At 52.7% G+C, this 26,019-nt stretch overlaps 8 protein-coding genes across 8 annotated transcripts; 3 read left to right on the top strand and 5 right to left on the bottom strand.

The window, feature by feature from the left end:
* Nucleotides 1-103: 103 nt before the first annotated feature.
* EJ05DRAFT_499927 (uncharacterized protein) lies at nucleotides 104-552 on the top strand (the record flags this gene model as incomplete). The annotated part of the gene is made up of 2 exons (XM_033746920.1): nucleotides 104-218; nucleotides 380-552. The coding sequence occupies 2 exons, from the start codon at nucleotides 104-106 to the stop codon at nucleotides 550-552; spliced, it is 288 nt and encodes a 95-aa protein (XP_033600853.1).
* Nucleotides 553-975: 423 nt separating this feature from the next.
* On the bottom strand, nucleotides 976-4,461 carry EJ05DRAFT_537784 (HET-domain-containing protein; the record flags this gene model as incomplete). The annotated part of the gene is made up of 6 exons (XM_033749406.1): nucleotides 976-2,955; nucleotides 3,049-3,223; nucleotides 3,494-3,557; nucleotides 3,702-3,744; nucleotides 4,032-4,064; nucleotides 4,181-4,461. The coding sequence occupies 6 exons, from the start codon at nucleotides 4,459-4,461 to the stop codon at nucleotides 1,458-1,460; spliced, it is 2,094 nt and encodes a 697-aa protein (XP_033600852.1). The 3' UTR covers nucleotides 976-1,457.
* An 830-nt stretch (nucleotides 4,462-5,291) lies between these two features.
* EJ05DRAFT_499924 (uncharacterized protein) lies at nucleotides 5,292-6,911 on the bottom strand (the record flags this gene model as incomplete). The annotated part of the gene is made up of 1 exon (XM_033746919.1): nucleotides 5,292-6,911. The coding sequence occupies one exon, from the start codon at nucleotides 6,909-6,911 to the stop codon at nucleotides 5,292-5,294; it is 1,620 nt and encodes a 539-aa protein (XP_033600851.1).
* Nucleotides 6,912-11,018: 4,107 nt separating this feature from the next.
* On the top strand, nucleotides 11,019-13,373 carry EJ05DRAFT_499923 (acetyl-CoA synthetase-like protein; the record flags this gene model as incomplete). The annotated part of the gene is made up of 4 exons (XM_033746918.1): nucleotides 11,019-11,378; nucleotides 11,461-11,598; nucleotides 11,655-12,824; nucleotides 12,909-13,373. The coding sequence occupies 4 exons, from the start codon at nucleotides 11,019-11,021 to the stop codon at nucleotides 13,371-13,373; spliced, it is 2,133 nt and encodes a 710-aa protein (XP_033600850.1).
* A 3,218-nt stretch (nucleotides 13,374-16,591) lies between these two features.
* On the bottom strand, nucleotides 16,592-17,368 carry EJ05DRAFT_438126 (HET-domain-containing protein; the record flags this gene model as incomplete). The annotated part of the gene is made up of 2 exons (XM_033741819.1): nucleotides 16,592-16,949; nucleotides 16,992-17,368. Coding segments are annotated over 2 exons (735 nt in total), but the record flags the coding sequence as incomplete, so codon positions are not given.
* A 514-nt stretch (nucleotides 17,369-17,882) lies between these two features.
* EJ05DRAFT_485534 (benzoate 4-monooxygenase cytochrome P450) lies at nucleotides 17,883-19,671 on the top strand (the record flags this gene model as incomplete). The annotated part of the gene is made up of 4 exons (XM_033745458.1): nucleotides 17,883-17,957; nucleotides 18,006-18,156; nucleotides 18,224-18,681; nucleotides 18,736-19,671. 4 exons carry the CDS (start codon nucleotides 17,883-17,885, stop codon nucleotides 19,669-19,671), a joined length of 1,620 nt encoding a protein of 539 aa, XP_033600848.1.
* A 998-nt stretch (nucleotides 19,672-20,669) lies between these two features.
* Nucleotides 20,670-22,289, bottom strand: EJ05DRAFT_350190 (uncharacterized protein). The gene is made up of 2 exons (XM_033740995.1): nucleotides 21,853-22,289; nucleotides 20,670-21,375 (listed from the first exon to the last, which is right to left on the bottom strand). The coding sequence occupies exons 1-2, from the start codon at nucleotides 21,896-21,898 to the stop codon at nucleotides 20,768-20,770; spliced, it is 654 nt and encodes a 217-aa protein (XP_033600847.1). The 5' UTR covers nucleotides 21,899-22,289; the 3' UTR covers nucleotides 20,670-20,767.
* A 180-nt stretch (nucleotides 22,290-22,469) lies between these two features.
* EJ05DRAFT_485532 (Sfi1-domain-containing protein) lies at nucleotides 22,470-25,772 on the bottom strand (the record flags this gene model as incomplete). The annotated part of the gene is made up of 2 exons (XM_033745457.1): nucleotides 22,470-25,675; nucleotides 25,724-25,772. 2 exons carry the CDS (start codon nucleotides 25,770-25,772, stop codon nucleotides 22,470-22,472), a joined length of 3,255 nt encoding a protein of 1,084 aa, XP_033600846.1.
* Between the last annotated feature and the right edge of the window lie 247 nt (nucleotides 25,773-26,019).

The raw sequence follows: 26,019 nt of genomic DNA, 5'->3' as shown, positions 1-26,019 counted from the left end.
AGCAAGCAAGCAAGCAAGCACAAAGCACAAAGCAGATCTCCAACCCTACTTTCCACCTTCCTTCTACAAAGACCACCAAAAACCAAACTCAACAAAAACCACAATGCTCGCCACCTCCACCCTCATCGGCCTCGCCGTCTCCCAGCTCGCCATCACGGCCGCAGCGGGCGACTGCAAGACCTTCCTCTTCTACTGCGGACACACGTTCAAGGGCCGCGGTACGTCACAACATCCAGCGCATCCATCTACCCATCTCCCACATCCCCCAGAAACCCCCTATCAGACGATGAGCACATCCTCACATCCAGCCCGACAATCCATATCGAGAGCCCCAGACTAACACCCCACAACCCAGGATGAACCGACACCGAAATCCAAGGCAAAGTCCTCGCCGACGCGTGGAACAACGGGCAGTATCCCAGCACGGCGCAGATCGGACAGAGCCTGTTCAAGTGTGCGGGCCAGGGCGAGACGCTGGTGTGGGTCAACGGGCGCACGCCGTGTGGCAACTGTGTTGATGCTGGGAGTGGTCGGAGCGATTACTGCGGCTGATGGGGTTGGTCGTCGCGTTCTTGGGACTGGATGGTCATGGTTGGCAGCCCTGATGAAATGTGCTTGTAGGACTGGATTTGCGGGGTTGATTTTTTAAGGGGTTGTTTGAGGGGAGATTCGCTCGTTTGGATAGAGGATAGACGGGGGATGCTGCGAGGGCTGGGGCGAGGAGAGGGTTTGCTGTTGTATGTCATTGGTAGAGCTCTTATATTTGTGCCCAGTATGCTAGGATTCTATTTCGGAGTATTGTGCGTGTGTCTTGACGGGTGTTGTGATGTTAAGTAAGGCTGTTGACGAGTAAGAGATGGGGAACAACATGTAGTTCATGTGCTGAGCCGTGCCGTCATTAGCAGACATTTGACAGATGGGTATGAAACTCTTGAGATGGATCTTGATGCGAGGTGGCGAGAGTTTATATACCCTGATACAAATGAACGTGAAGATGATAATGTAGATGTTATGATGTGGTTGAAGAGATACTTATAAGAGGCAGGAGTCTGTATTTCCAGGCCGGAGAGATTCCTGGCAGCCTGGAACTGGTCCGTTCAAGGGGTTATCAATACGGCTACCACGATCGCATCTGTATAATATAACTCAGTTCTCCAGTATAGAGTTTCCCAGAATGCCAAATACACCACTGTCTCAATGGCAAATACGCCAATAGCAGTGATTATTATCGCCTTACATATCCATGGACTCCTACAATCATTCGACTATTCGCTTTCACATATACGACACCATTAGAGGCTGGACAAGCGTATATCATGCATGGAAGTCCAATCATCTCACCTCTTAAGATGCTCATACCTTGGCCACCATCCCATCCATTCCTTTCCGTAGATCTCTAAAAGATGTGATAGCTCGAATTCATATCCTCGAGGCGTCCGCGTCGTCGCAGCATCGTACTAGCATATCGTAACACTTTCGACCTCGCGCCCTACCCGCTCCCCCCGCATCATGCCATACACGAACGCGAAGCCCCTGAGACTATAGCAATCACCATGACGGCGTAGCACGAAAGGATATGTACTGCCCAAAGGGGCGAATACGACATCTTCAGCTTGTGTCGTCGAGACGCAGCATCCCGCCATTCCAGTTGCGGTAAGGAAGAAGCTGGATTCCGGGTATGGAAAGTCCCAGACGGGCTTGCCGAAGAGGAGGCCGTTGGCGTACTCGGTTTCCTCGCTTAGGTTCTGCGGTATGTATTTGTTGAGAGTTTCGTTGCTAAGAATCAGTCTCAGGTAAGCGATGAACTTGTGTAGTAATAGACGTTCATTGGTGGGGTCGCTGTTCTCATCTAGGCCAAAAGAGAAAGATGTTGCCGCGGCGGTGAGTATGGAAGCATCAAATGGAGTTTGTCGGAAACTTCGCTCCATTGTCGTTAGTATCTGTTGCCATAGTTTGCCTAGTTCTTCCCTCCCCTCGTCCGACTCGATCATTGCATTGCCGAAGATACTTTCTCTATACGGTACAGTATCTTTAATACAATCAATGGTATAGCCCGACAGGGAAAGCAAGTTTGCTTCCTTGTCAATAGTCCAGACGGGTTTTGTAAGACCAGCAGGTCTCCATGGAAGCGCTTTTCCAAATCGGAAGGGGTTGCGAAACAGCATGGGCCGGTCCCAGCGGGGAATCCAAGACGGGCTTTCGTCTCCTTTGCGGTACAGCAGCACATCCGTGTTCTGGAAATGGACCAATCCGGCTTCAACAGAGTCGCGATAGACTTCTGTATCTGACTTTGCGTAGTCGGGATGCAACAGCCCTTCAGGGGCGTCTCCGCCCGAGAGCCTCATCAGCCCACGTAGCCCGTATATCTGGTCTCTCGGGTCCGTGCTGTTGAAATTGGACGTCAAATACAGCATGAACAGCCAGTTTTTGGGCTGTCGTATACGCTCCGTTGTCATGATGGCTGCGAACCAGCACTTTGCCGTGGAGAAACCGAGGCTCTTTGACGAAGCGGTTTCCATGATTATATAACCAGCTACCAGTGCCACACGATCCCACTCGACGGTTTCGTGCCCACAATGGACCACACGTTCTGTCGTGGCATTTACCTCTTGAATGGCCCACACGCGTGTGAAGTAAAGATGGGAGTAGAACCATACGAGGCTTTGCCACATGCTGCCGGTGACAAAATCGCAGTCATTCGGTAGTGGAAGCGACTTTTTATTCTTGAAGATGACTTCTTGGTAGACATCGCTGATTGAGCTCAGGTCGGAGACGGGGATACCGACCCTTTGGCAGATGAAATCCGATATGGTCCTGATGGCATTCACGGCTTGCTTGGCCTGCCCTTTCTCTGAGTCTGGCCCGAGCCAAACGATGACTGTTTTTGCAGTCTGGTATATCCTCAGCATTTGCGTGACCTGACTGCTGCGTTCAGGAACGTCGGACTGGTTGATACTAAGAGGTGTCAGACAATGAGAGACAGTCTGACTAGCAGAGGGCCGAACAAGTCGACGACGGTCGCGATAGAACTACTTGAGCCCATCTTACCAGATGGCATCTGCCCACAGCATCCTAGACTTATCTTGGAGGCGAAGATGTCTGAGTGCGTTATAGAGGCTTCGAGTCACCTTTAACTCTCTATCTTGGCATGTAATCCACTCTACATCCTTTGCATCTCCCCAAGCATAGGATAACGCTTCATATTCTGGTGGGTGTGACCAGTCTACATGATGCAGCACACACGAGATATGATCGTCTCGGCGTCCAGGCAAGAGTTCTAGAGTTCGGAACGAAGTGTGAGAGGGCATGCTACCGTATTGGTAGGCCCTTTGGGACGCCGCCATGGCTCTTGTATGGATGGATATCGGGATGCACGAGGATGGCTAGCAGCCCCACAAGTGACAGTGTATGTTACAATGATTCGGTAACAAACTCTGATGCATGAGAGTGTTTACGCCCAAACCCCACCTTCTAGATGTGGCATAGCACGTACTGTGGGCGTAACTCTGAGCACGGCCTCCTCTACTCTGAACACCTTCTCTCAACCTTCTCTCACCCTATGAGTATCTAGACATGACTTGACTTGATAAGTCTTGAGGTGGAAGCAAATCAATCAGATCTAATAACAGAACGGTACTACTGATTGTAAAATAACACATAATCCCATATACAGAGTGTAGCATACGATTCATAAGATATACCCTAGATAGACATATACCCAGCGAACAAGACTCGATAGATTCTCTATAAAAGGAGAGTAGTATCTCCGCATACGAGACGTGCTAGAAATCACACTGAAATAGCCATCGATGGATGATTAGGATGGCACGAGATGAGTAGTACCTCTACACGCAACTCTCGACGTCACTTGATAACTCGGTAGCAATAGCAATCTCAGATGCACGAGGGTCCATCCATTACTTCTCCCGGTCCCACGGATCCCTCTGTAAGTACACACCCATCATACAAACAAAAACCCCCCAACATCCCCAAAACCCACCACCCAGTATCAAAAATCCGCCAACGCATACACCCCATACGACGGCTCCTCATACGGATGCGCCCTACAAACCCATAGATTAGCATCATCATCATCATCATCATCACCACAACCACCCCCTCCCTCCCCTCCCCCTCCCCCCAAACAACCCCCCAAACCCCAAAAAACCCTCAAACTCACCTCCTCAAAGCCCCAACCGCCTCCCTCACAACCTCCTCGCCAAAACACACAACCTCAACCCTCACCTCCTCCGTCCGCTCCAGCTGTCCAGCCACGCCCAGATGCGGCTTCGCAGCCTGACCGGGGCGGAACTGGGCCTGGCCGAGCACGGCCCAGGCGCACTCTGTGTATTTGCCGCCCGGGTAGCGGCCCGCGCCGGCGTTGAAGATGGCTGCTTTGCAGGCTTCGAGGGCGGCGGGGGGCGTGTGGAAGAAGAGGCGGTATTTTTGCGGGTGGGGCATTTTTGTTTGTTTGGTGATTTGTTTGTTTTGTTGGGGTGGTGGTGGTGTGGGACGTGGGGATTGAGGTGGGTGGGAGATGGAAGGCTGGAGATGTATGTATGTACGTGTGTGTGGATTTGATGAGGAGAGTTTGTGGGGTTTTATTTTGGTCAGGAGGTGGGGTGTGCAGGAGCTGGCTGGTCACGTGGAGGGGTATGGGGTTGTCATGCATTGACATGGCAGGATACACATCGGGAGGACGTGGAGAAGATTGGTAGAATTGTCTAGATCTATCTTCGTGCTAGGGCGTCTGTGATACCCATTCAAGCTGCTATCAAGGTAGGTCGGGGTACTAGTGCCAGATCATGTGCACAATTAAGAATGCAGTCCTTAACCCCAACGTTCGACGCTATTATTGCTCTTGTATGCTGATCTGAATGATAGCGGATACTGATACGCATGTAAGAACCAACCTTCAACAGACCCAGAAATATGACGAGATGCTCTACTAACCCCTAAGTAGATTTGAAAAAGTTTGATCTAAAGGCTAATGTACGCCGAGACAAACTGTGCTAATCGACTTTAAATAGACCCAGAAATATAAGGAAATGGCTACTACCGACATAGTAGACTCGAGAAAGCAGATCGAAACTTTACAAGGAAGACGCAACGCGCCAATGAAATCGACCTACCCAAGCAAAGGGGAAAAATGGAATTGACGAAACGGTGAAGGATTGCGGAAAAGAGTGATGAGCAGGACTGGAAAGAGAAAAAGTGAAGATCAAACGAACCTCGACAAAATGCTGCACAAGGAGTCCTGCAAGGACGAGCGGCCCCTCCGAATGTGATCCTCAAGAATGGCCGCAGCAGCCGCAATTCTCAATATGCTCAGGGACACCACCACCCAGCCTCGTCCGCTCATGCGCCTCGTAAGCCGGCAGAGCAACCAGCTTCCACCAAGCATCAAAATGAAAGCTCCAAAGCCATCTCGCGTCCGGCCTCATCGAGCCACTCATACCCTCATCACGCCTCGCCATCCAATCCTCCATATCCCCCACAAACCACGTCCCCACGATCTGCGACGGCGGAACACACCACAGCGCAAGCCACTCAAACTTCTCAATCGCGTCGCTGCAGGCAGAGTACGCATAGGGGTTGTAGACGTTGTAGTGCCTGAGCTCGCGGCCCATGTGCAGAGTAGGCATGCCCTCCGCCACGCGGGCGGCCCAGTTCATGAGCGTGAAACGAACGACCGGGACACGGCTGCGCTTCTCCTGGCGGGCTTTGAGGCGGCGGACGTGGAAGTTTGCGGCGTTGGAGGGGTCGGAGGTGACGGAGATGAAGGGGGTAGCGGCGCGGCTGCGGAAGTCGACGTGGGACTGGAGGAAGTAGGTGCGGAGGGAGGGGGTGTCGAGGGGCACGCCGCCGCACTGGGAGAGGAAGCCTTGCTTGCCGTCCTCGATGTGGGCCTTGGAGTTGTGGTCCCAGAGACGGACCATGATTTTGGGGTAGTCTGTTGGCATGGTGGACCAGGAGTGGATGGCCTCTTCGGTGGGGGTTTTGGAGATGAGGTGTGGGTCGGGATTGGTCAGATAGTTTACCATTGCTGCGACGTCTTCTGGATGTTTGTGTTTGGGCAAGGACGGCTTCGGAGCAAGTGTAGAGCCAAAGATCGTGAGCGGGCGTGGCTGGCCATGCATGCCCGCTTCGGCGTGTTGCTCAGCCAGATCATCGAGATACTCTCCCTGGTGGGTATTGCCTGCTCGCTTGGATATTGCGGCACCATACGCAGGAAGATGAACGGGCTCCGGGTTGCCGACGGCGAATCGGGAGAACCAGTCGTCATTATTACAGCGTCTGAACCTGCCAACATAAGCGGTACTGAATACTGTATTTTGAGGATGTTTTCTGCTTTTTTTCTTGGGTCTTGTGGTGGTGGTGGTGCCAGACTCGGGGGTAGAGGGGGTGGTTTGACTGTGCTTGCGTTTTCGGGAAGTCGACTCCGGGTCGGAGCTGCTGGCTGTTGAGTGAGTGTCTGGCTCGAGGCATGCTGGGCAGATGGTTTGGTGCTGAGTCTGCATGGTTTGGACGAGATGATTCATGTGGTTTTTGGTGGAAGTGTCGAGCTCTGCGTTGGATATCACGCTTTGAAGCTCTTTTGCCGTGTCTTGGTGCGAGGGGGCGGGAGTAGTAGTCATTTCTTGCGTGTCCTGAAGCGATAAACTCGCAAGAGTAGCCATCTCATCCGTATCTTGACACGAGTTACTCCCATCAGTAGCCGAATCTTCCGTGTCTTGACGCGATAAACTCGCAAGCGTAGCCATCTCATCCGTGCCTCGATGTGAGAAATCCACAAGAGTAGCCATCTCATCCGCATCTTGACACGAGCCACTCCCATCAGTAGTCAAGTCCACACCCGCATGCTCCGCAACACCATCAGACAAGGGACTGGGGGATCTTGTATAAGACATCTCGTAGATGGAGACTGAAGTCTATAAAGCATGAGCGGAGGAGTAGGAGAAGTAAAGTCTCAGTTGACGATATACAAATACCGGAGCTGTCACTAGAGACAGCAGGCTGCAGTCAGTCGATGAGCATCAAGCAAGGAGTCGACATCTCAAACAAATAAACAATACCACGATTCACTTCATACAAAGCACTCTGTATACACTGCGAGCAGTATCTACAACAGACCTAACGTACACTTTGATACAAAGACAGGTGAACTCCGACACTCTCATCACGGATACTCGGTGGACAGACAGACAGCAGCAGCCATGGTCGCATCTATATCTTGTCCTCTTCAGAGGCTGAACTCGGATCGTAGACTCACATCACGACCTCACCTCATAAACTACAATTGAAGCAGCCCAGCCAGTCCAGTCGGCCTTCCATCCATCGCCCTCCCTCCTAGTCTCGAGTGACGGGACGTAATATAGACATGTACTTATATATCATCCCACCACGGCAAACACCCTAATACAGCACTCCAGCCAATGGGACGGGGCGAGATACATGCTGTCTGGGGAGTGTGAGGGGGGATTTGGTGGTGGGATGGGATGGGATGGGATGGGATGAGATGGGAGTATGTATGTGTATGTATGTGTGTATGTGTGTCGTGTCGTGTCGTGGTGTATTTGATCCAAGTCTGTAGTCGTTAGAGTAGTAGTAGTGATCGTAATGTCTGCACCCGCATGTCCTCCACCTCTCCACCTCTCCATTTCTCCACATACCTCTCCACATCCACCCACACCCATGCACGCGCACACTACATCCATCCCAGCCATCACGCACTACCACGCACCACGCACCACGCACGCGCACACTCCACTCCACTCCACGCACGCGCACCAAGCAGCACGAGTCATGTCCACACGAGCAGCGCAATACCAAGTAGTCATCTCACGTCTCACCATCCGCGTTTCACCATTTCAAACTCTACTTATTTACTTACTCACATACTCACGTACTGACTCGAGCCAATTCTCCAGGTTTCGAGTGTTGTGTTTGAGTTTGAGTGAGGATGGGATGGTACGGTAGAAGATGAAGGGTTGGTTCGAGGAAGTGGGTGAGTGGGTGGGTAATTGATTAATTGATTAATTGGTTAAACTGATTAATTGATAAGTCGATTGATTTAAGTGATTGATCAACTGGATGATTGGTGAATGAATGGTCAATTGATTGGCAACAAGACGAGAGAGATAAGGAATGAGAAAGTTGGATTTCGCGTGGTATGTGCTGTGTGCTGTGTGCTGTGTGCTGTGGTCTGCCCTATGTACATGCATGCATATAGACATACATGTACATACATACAGACGTACAGTATATGCGGGGGGAGTCAAATCAAGATGCTGTGTCCTTGCGTGGTGTGGGGTGGAGTGGTGGATGTGGTGGATGTGGTGTTACTATGGCTGGCTGCTGGGCTGGCTGGCTGCTGAAAGGGCTGCTGGGCTGGCTGCTGGGTAATGCGTGGTAGAGTCATGTTTTTTGCGTATATGGATGGATGGGTTGATGGATTGATAGGTTGTGATGATGTGATGTGATATTTATTTGATATGCTGGATGGGTAGAGAGTCGTAGTAGTAATAGTAGGAGTAGAGAGGGCTAGTTGATTCAGGGAGTGAGTGCCTAGTGGGTAGTTACCGCTACCACTACTGCTTCTACAGCTTCTACTGCCACTACTACACCGACGTCTAGTCTACTCCTACAACATAGTATTACATCCAGCAGCACTTCAATGCTAGATGTATAGCACACACATACACAAATAAAGAGATAAAAAGACAAAAGAAAGTATAGAGAAACGCGGACCTGCATGACGAGTAGTCCAAGTCGTCGTATGTACCTACCTACCTACCCACCCACCTACCCTCGCAGCCTTACCTATATCCATGTCGATACCATACCCATGCCCATGTCCAGCCCAGCCGTTGTTCGCAGCAGCATGCAGTCGTTGCAGCAAGTCTAGATCACAACGACCGCTGGCAAAGAAGAGAGACTGGTTGCCTTACGAAGCAGCACGACGCAAACGGACACTTGGCCACGATGCAATGCACACTGCAAGCCGACGTATTCGAGATACTCGACGCGAGGCTGGACGAGACTGCAGCACTGCATGGCACTGCACGCACGTTAGGCGTCCTGGCCATTAATCCGGCCATCTGTGATTATCCAAGTTATCGAGATATGTATTTGGATTGACTCGATGCGATACGATACGATGCGATGCGATCCATCAATCCTTCCGCACGCACGCACAGATCGCACACAGACCGCACAGCACGACAACAGCAATGACACGCACAGACCGAAAAAGCGACGTGTACATTCTATTGCACGTTGTCGCTGTCGTCGTTGCTTGTGTTTGATGTATGTATGTACATGACAAAGGGACATACATTAGGGACAGTACCTACAGAATGGTGGAGCCAAGGAAAGTGATACGCCAATCACACGCGAGACCGCAAACGAGGTCCAACGTCCGGCGGCGGTGTGGGCGGGTGGAGATGCCTTGGCTGGCTTAGTAGCTGCTTCATTCTTACTGTCTTGTCTATAGCTCCGGAGATGGGATGGAAGAATAGAGGATAGACAGACAGACAGACAGACGGACAGACAGACAAACAGCAATTCACACCTGTCAGGTATCAAGTGCTGTGTGCGCGACGACCCGCGCGCCGGGTCTCGGGGTGGATGGATGGATAAGGTGTGAGATTAACAGATTAACAGATGGATGGATGGACAGGTAGATGGATGGGCTGATGGATATTCATCATGCCATCCGGACAAGGACCTGGGATCTGACTGGGGGTGTCGAGGAGTTTGACAACATGAGGGACCAGCCAGCCAACCCCGCGGATATCCACAGCCCTCCCTCTCTTCATTCCGTTCCATTCCATCCCATACTCGCCGAGCAATGCAAATAAAATAAATACAAATAAACAGCTGCACTCACGCGATCGCTCACATATTGTACATGTACAGTAGTATGTAGCTATGTATTTGTAAGGCCAATGTTGATTCGCCGAATCCGTCATTTCTTCAGCCCGGACGGCGGGTTTAAGGTTTGCGCCACCGTAACTGCCTAATGCGGCTAATTAGGCTTGCGCACACACACGCAGCACGTGACTGCAGCACCGGGCACGCACCAGCAAACCGACGATCTTGCGTGCGTCGTTCTTGCCATTCACGGACTTCCACTGACACGGACACTGAGCACGTGCCAGGTGCTTGGGACTATCCCTCTATTTACTATCCATCTGTTTACCATGTATCTTGGACTCATCTGTCTATTCATCTTACGCACGGGCTGACCCGCTTGCTTGCTTGCTTACCGGGAGAGATATCGAGATATTGCAGATCCTGAGATACAATCGAATCCGTAGAACATGCAGAAGAACGCCGGTCAACACGCAAGCATCACCCCTGCTGTAGCATCCACCACACATACCCTTCATGCATGACGCATGACGCAGTTCGCTCCCTCCCCCCCCCCTTTCCTACTACACCTACCTGCCTAGCTTCTTCAATTTGTCTGATTCAATCTTGATCGCCGAAGATGTTGGCGTGAATGTATATATTATGTATACACCTCCGGGGTTGTGTATATATATAGATGGTGTGTAACAACAACAACAACAACAACATCAGCCTTGCCCTTGCTCTACTCTACCCCTTCCTCTACGTCTCGTCGTCGTCCTCCCTTAAACCCGATCCGTCCGTCCGTCACTCGCCGAACCTCGCTTGCTGCCCGGGAGTGAGTGACATTGGCACCGACACCCCCTTTTTTGGGAACTGGAACAGAGCATTAATCATCTTTGTGTGTTATTGTGTGCTTTCGCTTGCCTTGTTCGTGTCGAATCTGGGTCTGAAGGTCTTGGGAGGAAAAGTTTCGATTTATGGCGCCGTGACTTTTTCCTGCTTCTTCTTCTTCCTCTTTTTCTTCGACACGACTTCTTCGACAGGACTACGCGATCTTAGACTTGCGAGTATCCTCGTCGACGGCAGCAGCAACGACACGAAGATAGACTTGCGAGTACACTCTCCAACAACAACAACAGCAACGACACGAAGAATCCACAATGCCACCAACACACACCAAGTCCGTCGACAACGCAGACGCTAGAACCACCACGCCCGCATCCCCAGCCGCATGCACGAAGAACCACCGCCGCGTCTCCGCCATGGAGTACGCCAGACGCCTCCTGAGCCACGTCTCCACCTCGCTGGCCTCGCTCGTGCACTACCGCGGCCGCCGTGCCGCAGCCCCTGTAGCCCCTGTAGCAGCAGCAGCAGCAGCAGCCCCGTCATCACCACTTCCGACGTCGTCAACAAGTCCGGCACCAACAGGCATCTTCACGCCGGACCACTACCCTGACATTCCGGACGTCGATCTCCTGACCTGGACGTTTGCAAACGTGGACCGCTTCCCGGATCGCCAGGTACGTGCTGGCTGTGCTGACATCACATGCATCCCATCCATCAATCACGGAAAAGAAGACTGACAATCACACCCGCACGCAGATATACATCGACGCCGCCGATCCCACCAACGCCCTCACCGCGCGCGACGTCCTGCTGTGCGTACGACAACTAATCGCCGGCTTCAAGGCCCGCGGCATCACGCCCGGCGACAACATCTGCGTGCTCTCCTTCAACAACGTGCGTCTTTCCCCCTTTCTCACCAACACAACCAAACTGACACACCCACCCAACAGATCCTCTACTCCCCACTCTACCTCGCCATCATCGGCGCAGGCGGCTGCGTCGTCGGCGCAAACCCCGCCTACGGCCACACCGAGCTCAAACACATCCTCGCCGTCTCCGCCGTCCGCACCGTCCTCGTCCAGCCCGAACTCCTGCCCAAACTGCTGCCCGCCGCGCGCGAATGCGGGATTGCAGACGCCAACATTCTCGTCTTCGACACTGACAAGAAGAACAACAACACATCATCCACATCCCCCTTCCAATCATGGACCACCCTCCTCACCCACGGCGAATCAGACTGGGTCCGCTTCCCCTCCACATCCGCATCCGCATCGAAAGCAAAATCAAAATCCACCCCCGCATCCCTAATGTCCACCTCCGGCACAACCGGCCTCCCGAAAGCAGCCCTCATCTCGCACCACGCCCACGTAGCCCAGTCCATCCTCCTCCACTCCTCCGTCTCCACCCCCCTCAAACCCTACCCCATCCGCCGCCTCCTCTGCCTCCCGCAATTCCACGCCTTTGCCGCCCCGCTCTTCCACTGCGCGCCCCTGCGCGACGGCCACACAACATACATCATGAAGCGGTACTACCGCGAGGCGTTTGTGCGGTATCTTGGTGCGTATGGGATTACGGAGACGGCGGTTGTGCCGCCGATTGTGCGTGATCTTGTCGGTGTTGCCGGGGGGAGGGAGCAAAAGGGGGTGTTGGAGGGGTTGAGGTTTGTGTGGTGTGCGGGGGCGGCGCTGTCGGGGGGGGCGCAGAGGGGGTTGTGTGGGGTTTTACATGCGGAGGCGGTGGTGGCGCAGGTGTGGGGGTTGAGTGAGATGGGGTGGATTACGACGTTTGGGTTTGCGGAGAGGGATGGGAGTGGGAGTGTCGGGCGGTTGTTGCCTGGGATGGAGGCGCGGGTTGTGTGTTTTGGGGGGGATGGTGGGGAGGGGGGTGTGGAAGGGGGAGAGGGAGGAGAGGGAGGTGAAGGAGAATGGTGGGGAGGGGGAAAAGTGGTTACGGAGGATAACGTCCGGGGCGAGATCTTCGTGCGTGGCCCCTCGATTATGAATGGCTATTTGGGGAATGATGCTGCGACTCGGGAGACGATTCTCGAGGGTGGGTGGTTGCGCACGGGGGACATCGGGTTTGTGGAGAAGGGGAAGTGGTATATTTGTGATCGGGCCAAGGTTTGTCCTTTTCCCCCCCCTGAACCCCCTTTTAACTCCCACCTCCCCAAAACCACACAACGACACACTGACCCCCAGCACCAGGAAATCATCAAGGTAAAAGGCTGGCAAGTCTCCCCCACCGAGCTGGAAGAATGCCTCCTCGCGCACCCGCTCATCCGCGACGCCGCTGTCATTGGCATTGAACTGGGGCCGGATATGGGTGATGTTCCGCGCGCGTATGTTGTTCCCGAGACGCCTGTTTGCTGCTACGTTGCAGACACAGCCTCCAACTCCGACTCCACCAACAAAGACGACAAAGTCGACAAAGGAGACAAAGGAGACAAAGTCGCCAAAGACGACAACGAACCGCACAAACCCGACACCCAAGTCCTCCCCCTCACGCAAGAAGACGTTGCGGCCTGGGTGCGCGACCGCATGGCGAGCTTCAAGGCGCTGACGGGTGGGGTCGTGTTTGTGGAGAGTATTCCCAAGGCCGCGAGTGGGAAGGTGTTGAGGGGGGTATTGAGGGAGAGGGCGAGGGGGGAGGTTGGGGACTTTAGGGGGTAGGGGGAGATTGGATGGTCTTGCAAACTGGGTGTTTGGGGGTTTTGGAGTGAGGTGTTTTGTGTGGGGTTGGGACTCCTGCGTTTGGTGCATATGCGTACATTCAAGACATGCGTACAGGACGTGGAAACAAGACATACAGGACTTGCATGTATATATCTAAAAGAAAGGGAGCTTGTCTTTGGTAGGCATGGAGTAGGATAGGATAACGCGGAATGCCCAGTGTGTCTGGATGTTTGTCGACTCGTGCATTTGTTCGTTTGTTCGTCTCTTTGGATATCCATTCGTTCGTCTATCTCTTCGTTCGTCTGTTTGTTCGTCCGTGCGTACTGTATTCATATATTCCCATGCTCATGTATCAACATCCACATCCACATCCATCTGTCCATCTATCCATCCATCTCTACCCGCACAGCCACGTACAGATACTCCGCTTAGTACGCTGCGTGTGAGATACAAGAGTAAGATATACAAGAGTAAGATATACAAGAGTAAGATAGACAAGAGTAAGATATACAAGAGCAAGATATACAAGAGTAAGATATACAAGGGTAAGATATACAAGAGTAAGACATACAAGAGTAAGACATACAAGAGTAATATATACAAGAGTAATATATACAAGAGTAATATATACAAGAGTGATATATACAAGAGTAGGATATACAAGAGTAAGATATATACGATACTTAGACAAGATACAAAGATACAAAGATATACAAGACACGCATACATATATGCACAAGACACGCATACGGGCAGTACTTAGGCTGAGGAACAAGATATTGACATACACTCACAGTATATTCCTTGCAAGACATGCATAAGGTATACATAGACACGTCTACATTCACGAGGTCTACATACATTCACAAGATACGCATACATACATGCACAAGGTACCACAAGATACGCATACAAGACATGCACGTGTATGTTTCTGTATATACGTGTATAGATATGTATGTATATATGTACATATGCACGTATGAGGAGATGGAGTTTTATAATGGGTAGAAGATAGTATGATAGGATGGGATGGGGTAGAATAGAATGGGGTAAAAGAGGGTAAGATGGGATGGCATGGGATGGCATTGGATGGCATGGGATGGGATGGGATAGCACAGGGGCTACAGTATATCTCGTGTGTCTAGTGTATGGTATGACTCGTGTGTCTGGTATATCTGTTTGCGTGCGTGTTCGCGTGTGCGTGTGTTCGTATGTGCGTGTATCTGTCTTCTCGTGTATATATATATGTATATATGTTCGCATGCTCATCTACTCGCTAGCTAGTCTATCTGCTGGCTAACTGGCTAACTGGCTAACTGGCTAACTGGCTAACTGGCTAACTGGCTAACTGGCTATCCATCACCGCTTTTAGTCCGCATGCTTAACACATGTAAGAAACGCATGCATGTAAGACACATAAGAAACGCATGTATATACACAAAAAATACAGGAGGCTACACTCTGTCGGTCATTAGTCAGGCATACCACACGACTGGGTCCCATCCGCATGTATGTCTGTTTACGTGTTCGTCTGTTTATAGGTATATATGTATTCGTGTATAAATACAAATATATCTGTTCGTGTATCTGTTCGACCGTACCCGTCATTTAATACCTGCCTCATCATCACCGTCGTCGTCGCCGTCGTTGTCCAGTTCGCGTGGTCATGTATATACGTCAGATACGCTCTCCCCCTGCCAAGAAGCCGTCTGGCCATGTAAGGCAGTAAGTCCTATAAGCCCTTACAGATCGTACAGGTACGGCGGGAAGAGTACATCCACATCATACTTAAGCTCAGTCCCGGTCTCAGCTTCAACCTCTGCCTCAACCTCTGCCTCAGACTCTGCCTCAGATTCTGCCTCAGACTCTGCCTCAGACTCTGCCTCAGCCCCTGCCTCAGCGTCTTCATCGTCGGAACCCGCATTCGCATCCGGTTCTGATTCCGGTTTTGGCCCCGCATTCGATGCCGCATCCCGCGCCCGCCCTGCCACCCAGAACAAGTCATGGAATAAGCGCTGCGGCTCAGTCGAGCCTGCATCTCTATTCTCTACCTTGTCCTTTTCCTGCTTACCACCCTCTGCCACCTCAGCCACTTTACCGCCTTCACCCCCTTCATCATCATCCGCCACGACCATATCGACATTAACCAGGTAATACGGACTCGAATCGCACTCCCACTGCGGCGACGAGAACTTCAGGCTTATTTTCTTGCTTGTTGTCGCCATCTCCATCAGCAGCAGCACCTGCATCATCTCCGTGGAGCTGTCGAAGGCGTGTGTTTTGTCAAAGTCCACGTCTTCTTCTGCTTCGTCGTTGCGGTCGTTGCGGTCGTTGCGGTCGTTGCGGTCGTTGCGGAAGTGGTAGTACCAGGGCAGACCCCGCTCGTCCAGCAGCTCCGAAGTCTCAAGGTACCGCAGCTGCAGCCGGGGACGTCGGGCGTGCAGTTCTTCTCCTTTTTCTTGTACTGCTCCTTCTGCCCCTCCTCCTCCCACCGGCACCGGAAGTAGCCCACCACGCACCGTAAGCAGGGCAACACGCCCAATCACGTCCTCGCACTGCACCAGAAACGCACCAAGCCAGTCCTCCGCCTGCCCCTCGAGGGTGAAGATCCGGGTCATCCCGACACGCCGGACATACGGCTGCGGAAACGTGTCGACAATGTGCAGTCCCGGCCCGACCTGCACATGCACACGCGCGGCGAGCAGCGCGGTCGGGACGCGGTCGTCGCGCTCTCTGAGGTGCGGGAAGTGGCGGGCTAGGATGGCGCGGTTGGAGATTTGGATACCGTCGGATTTGGCTAGCATGCTGTCGCCGTCGCGGAAAGGGACGGGGACAAGGTAACACCGTTTTGTGAAGCGGCTGGGCTGACGGATGAGGGCGAGGCCGGACTGGCTGTGGATGTGCAGCGCGATTGCGATGTCTGAGGCGTTGTCGTCGTAGGTTGAGGTCGAGGTCGAGGTCGCGTTGAGGAGGCCGAGAGCTTCCTTCCACTGCGCGTCGCTGTCCCAGGCGCAGATGTAGATGATGCGCAGCTTGATGTAGAGACCCATGTTTGAAAGCTCGTAGCGCGTGGGCATCTCGTCGTTTGGTCGGGCGTTGGGAAGAAAGGACGCCGGGTGCGACGCAAAGACACTCGACGATAACGACGACAACGATCTGGCGTTCTGGCTGTTCTGCACCAACTCATTCTCGGTCGCCATCAGGCTGTCTACGCCCCACGCAAAGATAGAGTGGTCGAGGCTGGACTTGATAATCTCCTCCTGCAACCGGCGGAACGCTTTCTTGCCCTCCCCATACAGCAGCGGCATGTTGATGTCGAAGATACCAAGCAGACAGTACGCCTGGTCCTCCACCCGTGTCGTCTTCCGCCTCGCCGCCCACCCCATGCGTTCCGCGATACTATACGTCTGCAGCCGATCCCGCGCCTCCTCCGGGATATTCGTCCTCTCATATATCGCCCGGCCTAGCATCGTGCGCGTGCCAAACACCACCCAGTCCCTGCTCCAAAACGTCACCCGCTGCGGCGCAATCAGCTCCTGCAGCGTCCATCCGCGCCTAAACCACTTTGTCCTCAGGAACTTGTCCACCAGCTCCCGATACTCGGCCGTCCACGCGCTCATATTGGTCTGGAACGTCCGCGGCGGCTGCCAGCCCTCCGGCAGTGCGAAATCAGCGAGATACGCCCAGCATTCTGCCGCAGCCCAGTACCACTGGAACATGCTGTTGATGGCCTCGCTCAGCTCCGCGCTGCTGCGCTTGTCGATGCAGCAGGTGTCAATCCACGCGTGTGTGTAGCCTGCCTCTGCCGCTCGCTTGCATGTCTGATCAATCTTCACCCAGCCCTTCTTCTTCTGCGCCCGTGACGGCGAGGCCATGTCTTGGAAGAGCACCTCGTCGTCCTCCCAGGTGTGCGAGAGGATCACATACTCTGGCCTGTCGTCCCCGAAAAATGCCTCCAGCTCCAGCGTGGCAACGTTGAGCAGCCACATGGATGGGTGTTATTATGCAAAGACATTTAGTGTTGTGCTGTATTCATTAGATTGTATGCAGGCTGTTCGGATAGCAATACAATTATTGTGGACAGAACTCTGGCATGCTACTAGTAACATCGCTCCGTCATCACGATATCCTCAGTATAACAATGCGTTGACGTGGCCGCGGGATTCGAATCTGCATGCAGCATCACGTGCCTCGTCTCTGCTCACCAATAATATGCATTGCGGCTGCCCTCGATTCCAGACGTCGCCCATGGCTTACACATACACACTCTGCAGCCTCGTGTGTGTCCGGGCGTCCGTTTTGCTGACAATGGCAGCTCGGAGATAGGCGAGCAAAGGAGTCTTGGAACTGCGCAAAAGGAAAAAGTGGCACATCGACTGCCCCACGGGAACAGGGGTTGACCGACATGGGGTTGTATGATATAGCCGAAGGGATCAAGTATATAATTAGCCGGGTGTCAGACACACCTAGTATTATGTTGTGTCTCTCTCCAAGCCGACGAATATGTTGTTGGCACATTCGATAAGCGTGCTACACCAGCATCCGTACTGGACCTTGACGCTGGCAGCCCTGTTATCGGTAGGTGTTTCGACGCATTGCGCTGTAACTTGGTCTGATGCATACCAGATCCTCGTCAAGGCAGTATACAACGTCTTTTTCCACCCACTCGCGCGCGTGCCGGGCCCGATCTTGTGCAAGCTGTCCGGCCTTCCGAGCTTCTATCACGCTGTCAAGGGCGACCACCACGTCTGGCTGTGGCAGCTCCACCAAGTCTACGGTCAGTGGTGCCGGACGCAACTTCTCCCTCTACTACCCGTGGGCAAGTGTTGACGCGCTCACGACAGGAACGCGGATCCGCCCTCGTCCGGACAGAGTCTTGTTCAACGACCCGGCCGCGTACAACGACATATACAACGCCAAGGCCAATGTCCAGAAGGCGCCCTCGTATCGAGCCTATATCAACGGCAACACAGACGTCAACACCACAACGACAATCGAAAAGGCCGCACATACGAAGAAACGGCGTTTGTTGAATCTCGCGTTCAATGAAAAGTCGCTCCGCGCTGCGGCGGTCTTCATCATCAAGCATGTCGACCGATGGAACGATCTGCTGATGGACCGGAAGACGGACCACGACGGCTGGACCGAAGGTATTGACTTTGCCGATTGGACGGACAAGCTGGTGTTTGATATCATGGCGGATTTGTCCTTTGGTAAGCCCTTCGATATCAAGGAGCCAGGTGAGAATTCGCTGAAGAGGATGCCGCACAATCTTGTCCAGTACATGACATACATATACCCGGTACCTTCATCCTACGTGCACACACGTGCATTTCCATCAGTTAACAAGCAGTAGATAAGCCGCATACCCGTGTTCGATCTGATCCTGTGGCTCAAGCCACGCGGCCTGGATGCCTTGCTTGCCATGACGGCCCCGCCCGACATCAAGGCATACTTCAAATTCGTCGCCGAAAGCGTCAACAGCCGCATTGCCAAGCAAGAGGCTCTGCGCGAAAAGTCCGAGGGGGAACAAAGGCTGGACGTGTTCCACTTCCTGTACGAGGCCATCGATCCCGAAACTGGCGCTCGGGCGTACAAAGACTCGGAACTCCTCGGCGAGGCGAACCTGTTGATCTTGGCCGGAACAGACACCACTTCCATCACGCTCTGCGGCATCTTCTTCTACCTGACCCACTATCCGCACCAGTATGCGAAGCTGGTGCAGGAGATCCGGGAAACGTTCGGCTCGTACCACGACATTGTCCAGGGCCAGCGCTTGTCGGAGTGTTCATACTTGAGGGCTTGCATTGACGAAAGCTTGCGTCTGACACCTGCTGCGCCGAGCGAGCTCCCCCGCGAAGTCTTACAAGGCGGTGCGAAAATTGGCGACGAATTCTACCCAGAGGGCGTCGTCGTCGGAACAGCAGACTGGGCCCAGTCTCGCGACGAAGCAATATGGGGTGACGCCCATGTGTTTCGCCCCGAGCGTTGGCTCCCAGACGCTGCCGCGGGGATTTCAGAGCAGGATGTTGCGCAATTGAAGAAGCAGTTCCACCCCTTCAGTCAAGGCCCGTACAATTGTGTTGGGAAGAATCTCGCGATGCTGGAGTTGATGATAGTCGTGGCTCGTACATTGCATAGGTATGACGTTCGACGTGTGGAAGGTGCCACCCTGGGTGAAGGACGGCCGGACCTTGGTTGGGGCCGACGGGACCGGAACCAGTTTCAACTTCGCGATGCTTTCATATCCGTCCGCTACGGGCCTATGGTGCAATTCCGAAGCAGGACTTGAGGGTTGTTTGTTGGTTTCGAGAGGGTCTCGATCTTTGCTTTGTCGAGTTTGCTACTAGCTGCAGAAGATGTGCCATTTTCTCTTTCGTAGACAGTCATGCATGCTGAGGTCTTGCAGTCGCAACCCGATGGTATCAAGCAGAAGCAAGTGTTTCGTTTCGATTCTCCTAGTCTGCTCCAGGTTGTCCTCCTGACATTGATTGTCAGATTTCGGATGAGACCTGTCAAGGTGTCGCGGTTCAGAACAGAAATCCAAAAGCCTCATGTACTCTGGCGCGTGACGTTACAGCTTTTTCGTCTCGTTGTTCCAAGGTTCTGATACCAATATATGCATCAGTCACTACCAAGGAGCGCAGATGCTGCTGATGTCTGTGAATCACGCATCGAACGACTTCCTCGGGAACAAGACCATCAGGATCCGCTTCGTTGACACAGTGCACAATATACTTCTGACCCTGCTTTTCGAATAGACACGGCAACGTCACCGGGCTAACCAACTTTCAGAGTATGACCAGTGAGGATGAAGAAGAATAATGAGTTACCCGACTACGTGTCTACATCACCTGCATGCCGCATTACAGCTTCTAGATTCCTGCTCTTGCGTGGGCTTTTGAGATTCTACTCTCAGCTTGGCTCCTGGCTTAGACAGTCCATGGAATCATAGTCGCTGTCTAGGTATAGAGGGAGAGCCTCACGTAATGGCAACAGAGGAGTGGATGTCAAAGGAAATGGATCGTGTGACGACTATAGACAACCGTCCAGGAGGATGGGCTCAGCATCATGTAGACCGTTGAGAGAGAGCATGTCAGCTCTAAGAACTCGAGGATGTGAGAAGCGGTAAAAGGGTACGATTCATTGTTCTCATGACATGGCAACAAAGATTGCATTCGGTGTTCTCGCATCCTAGGGTCGCATCTTAGTATCTTACATGTGATCCGGATGCTCCCTACACGCGGAGCCTTCCTGCTCCGAACGCTTCCGGGGACTCGGCTTGGCGACCACTAATCTCGATTGGGACGATATGCATTGCAATCCGTGGATGTCGTGAAATCATCAGTCATTACGACGCTATAGTCTAAGAGCCTAAAAAAACGCAGTCACATCGCTACATCTACACCACCGTCCCGCATCGCCAGCACACCCTCTTTCAAGCCCTGTTTCAGTCCCCCGCTCACCTCTCTAACCCACCACACCACTGTCTCGTTTACAGATCGTCCAAAGCGCCCCTCGTCAATCGCATACACCCTCTCCAGTAACCCAACTGTACTTTTCCCGACCTCATCGAACGTGTTTAGACTCGTCGCAAGTGCTCGCTCGGATATGTGGTGCCGCCGCTCGTACGCGTACGCCTCACGCAGCAGTATCCTTAGATACGGTAGGCAGAAGTGGCAGACAACGAAGACCTGGAGGACTAAATAGGCCAGCGTGCGATGAACAATCGAGGGCTCGTCAAGACCGTTCGTCTCGTTCGTATGAGCATTGCAATGCTTGGCAGCCATGTTGCCTGTTTCTTGTGCGGCGATTGATTTGGGCAGAGAGCTTTGTAGTACCAGCGCTTCCGAGGCTGTCAGGTCTGACGGGAGACCGCGCAAGAGATAGCTCACGGAGCTGAGGTAGAGATCCCGACAGAACATGGTGTCTGGCTGGTCCGGGGTAGGTTCGAATGTAGAGGACTCGTGTATGGCTTGTGAGAGGAGGTTTTCAGCTGTTGAGACCGATGTCAGTGACTTTCTTGCTCTAGGCCCGAAGCGCTATCTACCTTGACATGCGTACTTCCAGTTGATACCAGTACCGACTTCCGGGCTTGGGAAGACTGGCAGAGTCGAGCTTGATGACAGAGGTCTGCTAGAGCAGTCGTATTCAGATAGTGAGGCAGACTCGCTGTCGGAGCTGTGTGCCCGCATCTTACTGTTCCTTCTCGTGGAGAGGCCACTTCTTGCCGGAGTCTCGATATCTTTGCAAGTAGGGGCCGTGGCTCGGGCTCCAATCCCCCTCGTCATACGTCCAAGCAGCGCATGGCTTCGGACAAAGGTGGGAAGAAGAGAGACTAGAGCAGACACCTTGCCTCCAGCAAGTGTTTGTACTGCAGGACTGTCTTCTTCCATACCTCATCACAAGAGCAGCACACACCACCAGAATTCGACGTCAGGAGAGAGAAAAGTATGGACGAAATGCCGCCCACCTTTACCTGAACCTCTCATTGGGATCCCCTGCCTAATGGGGCTCATAATCAACAATCTTGGCTTTATCAGTGACCTACGTCTGACGCCAGGATTTTGTCCAGGATTCGAGCGCACGGCGACAGCGGTCTTGCTATCAGCGCATGTGAATTTCGTTGAGGCTGCGATTAAGCTCCAACGGTCAGGCGTTCAAGGGTCGGTGTCGCAGCGGACCAATCGCTTTCTCCGGGTCCACCATGCCCGGCTTGATGTACATCCCGCGCGGGCGGGTCCGCAACTGATGCCTGAGGATATAGCAGGGTGGAGACGCGATCCCTCTGTGGTAATGTGACAGCATACGCCCTACTAGTAGACTAAAGCGACAACGTGTAGGGAAAGTTGAGCTGAGTTCAAAATATAAAACTCTTTCATCACACCTGTGATTTTAGACAAGTACAACTAGAAGCACATGGATCTGAACATTGGTAAAGGGGTATCTTCGCAAGCTCAAACATAATATCCAAACAAGATCAATCGCATGAGCGGGCCGGGTTTCCAACACTTTTAAAATGATGAGGCTTCTGTACAACTTCCAACACTACCCAATCAAGAGCGAAGCGGCAGCTTCTATGTACTGACATCAGCTTTCTGTTCGATCTTCCTCTTGTATGTCGTCGAAGCCAATGAATCCAACCTGTCCTTTCCCATGTCTAGTGGATCGGCTCATCGAAGGCAGCTTCGAAGGGCCTTCACCTCGGCTACTGACAGGTATTCCCTGAGCCTGGAGCTTGCGGGTGAAGGAGGAGATAGATACGACTGAGTCCGCATGCCCAAGTGAAGGATGCGGTGCTGAGGCTGGAATGCGCCGAGACAGTCCGGATAGTGGCGCAGGAGTCGTATCTACCGTCCCTCTGCCGCGAGGAGCATTGAGAGTCTTCAGTCGCGACTGTAGGAGCTCTCGTGTCCTGGCTGCTGGAGTCTTCGATGGCGTGCGGTGATAGCCAGCACGCGGGGTAGACGTGAAGAATGTGCTTCCCAGGTCTTCATTGTCTCCAAGAATAAAGTTGTGGTCATCATTATCCAGTGCCAAGGTATCGAGGGCTGTCAAATCTTCTTTGCGTCTTATTGTGTCCTGCTCTGCTGCATCGTCGTCAAGATCGGTTTTCTGCTGGTTTGGTACAGTCACAAATATCGTTTCGTTTGTGGAGATCCTTTGCATAGTCCGGTCCCTCCAGTAAATTAACATGTCACGCCGATGCTTCCTGAAACTGCGCGCTTGAAATTTTTCAGCTGTGTCCTTCTGAGACTCGATGCGAAAGTATCTCGCACTGAGCTCCTTGAGTCGTAACCTAGAGTTCCTGGTATTAATCTCAGCTGCCAACGTGGTCCCCATTGCCTGGATCTCTTGTACGTCCTGTAGCCTCAGAATCCACTGATGCAGACGTTGCGAGCTGATTTTACGCCGATAGAAGTCGCTGGCTTGATGTGAGAGTCGAATCTTGTTCTGGGTTTCTTGCTGCCATAATACTAAGCACTGAGTTGCGACCTGTGTCTGTTTCATCTCTTGCATGTCTTCTGCTCTGCGTCTTGCTGTTGTGATTGCCTCCAGCGTGTCTTGCCACCTCTTGAGCATCCGACGACCCAAAGCCATCTTGTTTGCACGGCGTACGTGTGCATACGCTTCGCGTCGTCGTTGCTTTCGGGCGTTTTGCGTGGCGACTTGCCAGACCGAGAGCGTATGCTTCGCAGATACATAGAAGTGCGCGTCAGTCGCCCATTGATCGAGTCTCTGAGCGTGCCGATAGCGCGAGACCCAACAGATCAACTGGCTGGACGCAAGCTTGCTACTGCGGAAAGACTCGGCGGTAAGGTGTTTCTGCTGCTGCTCGCGTGTTCTATCAGACCAGTGGCTCATGATCCGTTCTAGGATTCGCCGACGACTGCTGGTTCTCACATCAGTCTTCGAGCTCTCCAGTTCATGCTTCCGCGACACCGCGCGTGCTCTCCAGGCTGACAAACAGGCCTTCTTGTTGTTTGCATTATGTACTCGAAGTATCAGCGCTGCCCTGGCTGACAACATCCACCTATACAGATTCTGCGCAACGAGCCTCTCGTTGATATGGACTCCTATCACTCGACACTTCCAAGTCGTCATAGCTCTATGCAGAAGACGTTGAACTGCAAAGGCATCGGCCTGACGCGTAAGCCGGAAACGCATCAGCCAAGTGCTAAAGTAGCTTCTAATCAGCCGGTCATCAGTCGAATGATGGACTTGAGATGTCGGGCGCCGTAGCTGAGTTTGTTTGCATATGAGTCGAAAAGCACCTGACAATAACGACCTAGTTCGACAGTTATTCGCCGCCGTATTTGCTGTTTGAACCGCTAAAAATGTGCTATGCCATGACCTAACAGCCTGTCTCTGTAGTTTTATATCCCAAAACTCGGTCGCCTCCTGCTCTTGCTTTTGAATTTGATCATGTTCTCTCAGCCATTTGGTGAAATAGTGTTGTTTCGATCGTTGTTCACCCCAGAGCGGAGCTCGACGCGCACAAACCGCCCAGAACCAACGCCAGTATGTCCGCTCTATCAGGTTATCCTCGTAGCGGACAAGTGCCTTGATGTGATTGTCGACCAATGTTATAGTGCGATCACGCCAGATCCCCATGAACTTGCGTAGGCCTTGTCGACGAACCTTGAGCGCATTAATCGCAGTGATATCTTTCCACGCGTTGAAATATCTAGTGCGGAGAATATGTCGTCTCGCAATGGAAGTTCTGTCGACCTCGTCAGAAGTACTCCGAGCCCAATGGGTGAAAGCCTTCGCGACTAGATACAAGTTTCGTGCTCGATCTGCTCTTCGTTCCATGTGCTCAAAGAACTTCTCTGTCTCGAGGTCTCGTTTGCGCGTTCGATACTTGTTCGTCCACATATCAAGTCCTGATCTGAGGAGTGCATAGCGATCATGTTCCGCAGCTTTGCGAGCCATAAGTTTCGACTGTTCGACACTCTGTAGTGCTTTCGCGCTCCACAGCAGGAGACATCGTCTGGCAGTCTGATGCACCTCTCGCAATCGGAAAGATACCGCATCCCGCAATTGGTCCTGTTGGGATACATCTTTGATGGTATCAACCTCAAAGCCCCTTGCTTGAGGCAATGTCGGCTCCGCGCTCTCGGACTCATCTGCAGAATAATAGGCATTCTGCTTCGTGGGACTGTCATCGTATGGTCTCGTTATGCGGAGGCTGCTCTGACTTGAGATTGATGTCTGGCGTCTCTTACTCAGTGGCAGTTGTTCAGATGCTGTTCGTGTGTTCAGCCGTCCTCGGTACGCTCCGGACCGGAAGAGGCTTCGGGGAGCGTTAGCAAACTGAAATCGCTGGCGTGGAGATACGATAGAGCCCGAGACACGGCTCGAAGGTCGCTGTTGCTGCTGCTCACGATAATCTGAAGCTGCATTCTTGAATACGTCGTCTTGTCGCTCGCCATCTGTGAGATGGTCGAGAGCTGAGTCGAACGATGCGCGGCGCGTCTTCTGCGGGCTCTCGAGAGCATCCCGCAATCCCGGATTCTCGGCTTGACGCGTGATATCTTCCACATGGTCTTCATTGCGATCGATTTCCACCCGTATTCCTGTTCGCTCCAACAGAGATTTGAATCTTCCAAATAGTGTGTCATTCTCGATTCGCTCTTCGCCCATCCGTAGAAGAAATCGAAAGTATGTCTGGTCATTTCCGGGCGAAATGCCGTGCTCAGCAAGCACTTGGTCGTAGGCAGTAAAGAGTGCTCGGAAAGGCGGTCCGGATATCTTCTCCGCAGCGAAAACGATTGATCCCAATAGTTCCACATCTGATGACTCGTTAGTAGCTACACCGGATACACCTCAGGCCTCTTTACCTTGATCTGACAGTGAGGGTAACTCATCAATTGCTTTGGATATGGGCATTCGAAAGTCTAGAGAATGACGCGCCGCTTGCTAAGCGCATGAACGGCGATGGTGGAATGTTGATGTAAACATAACAGTACAATAGCGCTTGATTTAGTTAAATTCATTGATCGTGCAATCATTACTGAGGAGTAGAGGAATCGAACGGGGGCGCGTTAGGAGTTCTAAGATTGTTGCAAGCTTGATAGGACAACGCGCGCGCGTGCTTCTACTGAGCGAGCGTGTTTTGTGGGGAAGCGCTAAAACT

Source organism: Pseudovirgaria hyperparasitica, assembly GCF_010093815.1.
Source record: "Pseudovirgaria hyperparasitica strain CBS 121739 unplaced genomic scaffold EJ05scaffold_7, whole genome shotgun sequence".
Classification (NCBI taxonomy): Eukaryota; Fungi; Ascomycota; class Dothideomycetes; order Acrospermales; family Acrospermaceae; genus Pseudovirgaria; species Pseudovirgaria hyperparasitica.
This window is presented reverse-complemented; position numbering and strand designations above follow the sequence as displayed.

Bases quoted from the DNA above. Each gene is read 5' to 3' on its own strand.
- EJ05DRAFT_350190 (XM_033740995.1), bottom strand. From the start codon at position 21,898: ATGAGCCCCATTAGGCAGGGGATCCCAATGAGAGGTTCAGGTAAAG. The intron at 21,376-21,852 runs GTGGGCGGCATT...CGGTCTCAACAG, and splicing joins AATGAGAGGTTCAGGTAAAG to CTGAAAACCTCCTCTCACAA.